Source organism: Lacerta agilis, chromosome 3 (genome assembly GCF_009819535.1).
Source record: "Lacerta agilis isolate rLacAgi1 chromosome 3, rLacAgi1.pri, whole genome shotgun sequence".
NCBI lineage: Eukaryota > Metazoa > Chordata > Lepidosauria > Squamata > Lacertidae > Lacerta > Lacerta agilis.
Genome location: NC_046314.1, coordinates 36510275 through 36516274, shown reverse-complemented (window position 1 = coordinate 36516274; position 6000 = coordinate 36510275). Strand labels below are relative to the sequence as shown.

The 6000-nt window shown below is 37.3% G+C and overlaps 1 protein-coding gene across 3 annotated transcripts in view; it reads right to left on the bottom strand.

Moving 5' to 3' along the window:
- Positions 1–1364: 1364 nt before the first annotated feature.
- Positions 1365–6000, bottom strand: part of SENP6 (SUMO specific peptidase 6) — a 48222-nt gene continuing 43586 nt past the window's right edge. For all 3 annotated transcript variants that reach the window (XM_033143264.1, XM_033143265.1, XM_033143266.1), the window contains 3 exons: positions 4716–4784; positions 4472–4622; positions 1365–1606 (listed from right to left, as the gene is read on the bottom strand). In XM_033143264.1, coding sequence (XP_032999155.1) covers positions 1397–1606; positions 4472–4622; positions 4716–4784 — 430 coding nt within the window. In that variant the 3' untranslated portion in view covers positions 1365–1396. The remainder of the gene's footprint in view (positions 1607–4471; positions 4623–4715; positions 4785–6000) is intronic.

Below are 6000 nucleotides of genomic sequence, written 5' to 3'. Positions count from 1 at the left end.
TGGTCTTCCTCTTTGGACAAAGTAATATCAGAACAAGCTGCATGTAAAAACAAAAACAAAAAGGTGTACTGAGCGGGTGACACCGCCGTAAAAATCAAAAACTGATGCAAAAGTAAAAAATCCTGTGTGTATACAAGTTAAAAGGACATACGGAGTCATTATGGTCTAAAACTCAGCATATGCCAACAGTATATTTCCTCCCATTCAAAGTCTCTTTTGGACAAAAGCATTGTTACACCAAAACGTATCTGCAAAGGAGTTTCTAATCCTATTTTCATTATCAATACCTTGTGAATATTTAAGAAGTTATGGAAGAGACTTGATTTCTGTTGGAATTTTTAGAAAAGCTGGCATCATAAGGCTGTACTTCTTGAAACGTAATTTAAAAATCAAATTACATCATGGAAACTCTACTTAAAATTGAGGGGGGAAGGAAGCAAGCAAGCAATGACATCTAGCAATATTTTGGTTTTCTGGACAATACAAAAAAATAGTACTCATACATTTAAGAAATGTTCCATCAGATAGATAAAGCACATATGAATGCACATTCAGAATTCTGACACAGAAAATGTAATGTGGACAATTTGCTGCTATTTCCAAGCACACTTACAAAAAATACAATTTTATAATGAAAGAATTGTCAAAATACAGTTGAACAACGATCGGGAGCCACCCCCCCAAAAAAGGATTCAACAGTATTACTTAAGCTCTGTTTCAGACTGTATTAAATACTGCTTGAGAAAACTTGTGGTCATAAAGCAGCATTATCCCAAGCACTTGTGAAGTTCCTTCTTTCATTATCTGAAGTGTCCTTTACTAAAGATTACACTGCCTGGCACTCAGATTCAAAGTGCAAACAACTCACCTTGGAAACACAATGCATTTAGACACATTCTTATATTGTTGTACATTGCTGAAGCAGACACATCTTGTATATGGCAACTGTAAATCAAAGTATGGGTTTGATCACCTTGCTACATAAGTATTCCCCGTGCATTACAGAAGTCTTACTGGGAAATGTTCAATGACAACTTTACTTAAACACAGAAAAAGTTAACCAATTCATCCTATAAATATCTTCTTTATTTGCTTTGTGTCTAGAAGTTTCTATTAAGTTCTATTAACAGAAATACATAACAAAAGGTTTTCTATGTAGTGAAAAACTTAATTACAAATATTGAAAAAGGTTGGACTAATTAACATATATACAGATTTGTCTAGTTAACATATTGAGGGGAATCTGTTTAATTAATGACATACATTTATAAGCATCGACAGTAAGTTTCAGTTGATAGTACTCCAAGTCCTTAGTTTGGGCAATGAGGATATGGTAAATTTCAAGACTGTGTTTTTTTTTTAAAAAAATGTAGCCATAACATGCAACAGAAAATATTCAGTCTGAGCAGCTGCTGATAAATTGTTCTATTCCTTCCTGAAAAGATTTCTCTGCCAAATTAGTGTCCTTCTGTCCCTTCTTTTCTTTGTTCTGCTGTTCCTGTAGATTCAGGATTATGTTTCGTATTTCTTCTCGTTTTGTTTTCATTCTTGGGCGAGGAAACCAGTCTGTTAAATTCATTGGTAGTTCAAAACTTAGAATAGGAGTCTAGTAGGGACAAAAGAAGTATGTTTATAGCAACAGGGCCTATAATGTATGACTTTTATATGACGTATTCAGAAATTAAGAATATCAGAAAATGTCAGATTTTTTTACATTTTTACCCTTCCTCCAGTTTCCTCTTAAAAGAGCATACACACAGTACAACATACTCCTAAAAAAAACAATCATACAGAAATTCTCAACAAAACAGTAAAAACTGTACATTTCAGCAAGCGGAAATAAATATACAGTCTTCATGAGCAGAGTACATAAACTAGTCTAGCTAAACTAGTTTTGATTACTACATTGAAAAATTGATTACTATATTTGGTTCTATTCAGCTACCTTCTTAAGGTCCCATCTGCACTATACATTTAAAGCAGTGTCATAACACTTTAAAAAGTCATAGCTTCCCCCACTGAGTTCTAGGAACTGTAGCTTGTCACAGCTGAGAATTGTTAGGAGGACCCCTATACCCCTCATAGATCTACAATTCTCAGAGTGGCTTAACAGTCAATCTGTCTTCTCAGGGAACTGTAGCTCTATGAGCGGAATTATGGGTCTCTTAACAACTCTCGGCACCCATAACAAAATGCAGTTCCCAGAATTCTTTGGAATAAGCCATGACTGTTTAAATTGGCATGATACGGCTTTAAGTGAATAGTGCAGATGGGGCCAGTATAAAGCTGTGACAATGTTCTGTAGACCCGGGGCATCAGGCTAGAATGCGGGCTTAATAAAGGAAGCAGGAAGGTTGTCTTGCTCACACCTTACAGGTTAATCTATCATTAGAAGCAGTTTATGGTCTTCTACCAGAATGCCCTAGATAACTTTTGCACAGGCAATCACACAATATTGCAGAAGGGAGTGAGTTGCTTTTTTTTTTGGTCACAAGTGGAGCACAGGTTTGCTTATGCACCAGTGTTGTAGTGCTCATGATGGATCATCATCTGCAAAGAATTCTACAGCTCCAACACTCAGCACAATACAACATGCATTGGAAAGGGTTCCTACTGACACCTCACTACACAATTTAAATGTGTATTTAATCTATTTGCATATTCTAATGTATTTTAATATTTGTTGGAAGCCGCCCAGAGTGGCCGGGGAGACCCAGCCAGATGGGCGGGGTACAAATAAATTAATATTATTATTATTACAGTATTATTATCATCATCATCTATAAACTTGTTCAAGGCACACTGGGGAACTAGAGTCCCCACAGTATTTTAAAGCTACTTTACATTAAATGTGTGCATGTTTATATAACCTATAGAACAAAACAAAACAAAGTCTCAACAGAAGCATTAATCCTAGGATTCAGCCATCATCATTATTCTATGTTGTGGAGCAAGCTACTCTCTTGCTCATTCTTCTTAATTTGATCTATAGTAAGTACTGCCGCCAACTAGTCATCCTGACACAATAGCCCACTGAGAATGTGGCAAAGCTAGGCAAGGAGTTGCCTTATCAAATCCAAAGCAATCATAACATTGGGAACCAACTGAATGGTCTTTTACAAATGCTGTACTGCAGCTTGTTAACTACCTCTAATCATTGTACCGTAAAATAAAAGCCATGGAGGTAGAAAAATGGAGATAGGGTCAAGAGGTGCATACAAGCACTGCTTCCAATGTCCCTGGGTACATGAGCTTCCATTCAGATGTCTGGAGAAAGTGGTTAGTTCTGCATAAAATGCCATATTCCACAAAGAAAGCAAGATAGCGTGACACTGAATTTTGGAAGTCAAATGGACTTCTGGAACGGATTCCATTCGAGAACTAAGGTATGACTGTATAGAAAGCCCAGCTGCACGGAGTTCATTAGGTGAATCCCATCCACAGGCTCCAGAAATGTACATGGTCGCTAAATTAAAATTGATGATGATGATGATGATTTATTGTTACGGTTCTCAACCAGCACACACATATGTCCATAAAAACAACCAAAATACATTCTAAAATATAAACTATAAATATAAACTTTAAACTTTAAAATTTTTAGATAAAAGAAGATATCACTACTTTAAAAGGTGGGCTACAGCGATTATAGCATTGGTTCGTTTTTAGCTCTGTCCTGAAGTTGTGTGGGTACTGCTAACTAGATCGGACCGAATTTTTATGGCTGTAGCACAGAACTTGGCTACCTTTGCTGTCACATTAGTGTTAGCATCTGAAAGAAGCCACTCTATATAGAAATTGTCCGAGTGTCCAGGTAGCTCAGCCAGCATCATGTGGATAAGCTCGCCTCACACCTCCTCATAGAAGCAGCATGGCAGGAGTATGTGGCCAATAGTTTCCACCTCTCCAGATCCGCACAGGCAGTATCTCTCACACAATGGGGTCCGTTTGTACTTCCCTTGGAGAACTGCTGATGGCATTATGTGTTTACGGGCTAGAGTAAATGCTCTTCTATGAGAGGGTATTTCTAGTTGGAATAAATATCTAGCTGGGCAGGACAGGTATCTGCGTTCCTCCTAAATTAGAAAGTGAGGTACTTTACTCAGATCCTTCTGTCTTTCTATGTCTGTTAACCTCTGTTTAACAATGATCTTTGCTGAGTTAAAGTCACGTGACATAAGGCTAGATGGATGGAGGCCTATACTTGTCATCTTCTTTACTATGGCCTTGCTCCAAAGGGATTGACAGATTAATAGCAGCAAGGTTAGACCCTGAGGTTTCAGGTTAAACTTCAGCCAAAGGTTACACGCCTGCATCCATACTCTGGCCTCCACGCAAATCATGCCTGTTTCTAACCGTATGGCTGTGTTTGACACACAGGGAAGCATTTGTAAAGCCGCTCTGAGGAATTTTAAAACTTGATATTTTCCAGGTCCCTAAAATTCTAAACTAAATATACCAGTAATCTCACCTCAAAAAAGCTCTCCACATACTGCAGCACATAAACTCCACAATCACTAAAGTTGTTCTGCTGTGGCACTTTAGGGTTTGAGCCTTTCATAACATCTTTGGAGAAACTTCTTTTAGTGCCTTTCCTTACTTCCCACTCCACCTCCAAGTATCTGCAATATAAAATCAAGAGGATGAGAAAAATGCTTTTATGGGATGTTCCAGCACTGACTGAAAAGGTTTTGCTTGAGAGGTCAACTACTTACTCCCGTAGTGTTCTAACGACGTTTGATCGGGAAGGCCCTCGCAATGAATCCATGAGCAGAATGCAAGGCCTACAAGAAAGCAAATTGTTTTGGTCTCATTAGAATTTTGCATATGCCACAGTGTTAAAACAAGGAAATGATATCATTTGATGAGGGGTCATACAGCTCTCACAGGTATGTGTAAAAAAGAAAGAAGTAGATTTCTTTCATGATCCGTACACAGAAGTGTCTTTTTTTTTTCTTCACATCTGTGCACCCAGGAAGAAGACACAGGTTTTGTTTCACTCCACCTAAAAGCTATACTGCTTTTTGCTTTCATTTCATTGTGAATACTACATGAATGTAAAGTAAATTACAATGAGATTTAACAGAGGACTAAACACAAATAATTTGAGCAGCTATTTTCATGTATTATTTCATTACAATATAAAACTAGATCAGGAACAGGAAGAGAGCTTGCTGCCCTCAGGATGTTGCTGAATGAAAACTCCATTCTTCTCTGACTATTGGTCATATTGGCCATCCCATTGTGATGGGAGTCCAAACACCTCTGAAGGACCACAGGTTCCTTAGTCCCTTGCCTAGACAAGACCCAGAACTACACTTGAAAGATCAGAACTTTACTTCATTTTTCCTCTAACGTGTATATCTCAAAGCAAGTGGATTTAGATTTGCATAAATATGCCTACATTTTTAATCACCTACTATTATTGTAAATATAAAAGTTTATGTCCAACTCTTTATATTCTTATAAGGCAGATGTGAGTTGAGGTTGTGAAATAGAGCTGAAGGTCACATAATTAACTTGGAGAGGAAATAACAAGTCAGTCACAGCTCAGCTGCAGAGCCACAATGCTAAATAATCTACCTAATTCTTAAAGCTGGAAGGTAATTAACAACTATACAACAAATGTAGCCCAGGTGTATGTATAAGGATAGCTATCCAGCAGCAATTCCAAGGGTCAGATCCTGCATCAGTAAAGCAATTATATTCCCCAAGCACTCCACTGGTAGGACTTTTCAAGCATAGAATAGAATTATGTACAGTTATATTTACCCATATCAGTTACTCTATCCTTGGCCCATTAAACTTTTAAGAGGAACAACATATTAAGAACAGCTTACACATAAGGTGCAAAACAGGGGAAAAAATCAAGTTGTTACTACTACTACTACTACTACTAATAATAATAATAATAATAGTAATATATTTCTATTGAAAAAGCAAATTTAAGGAACTGGTTAGCAACATATGGAGCCGTAGCCTAAAATGTGGGGATATTAT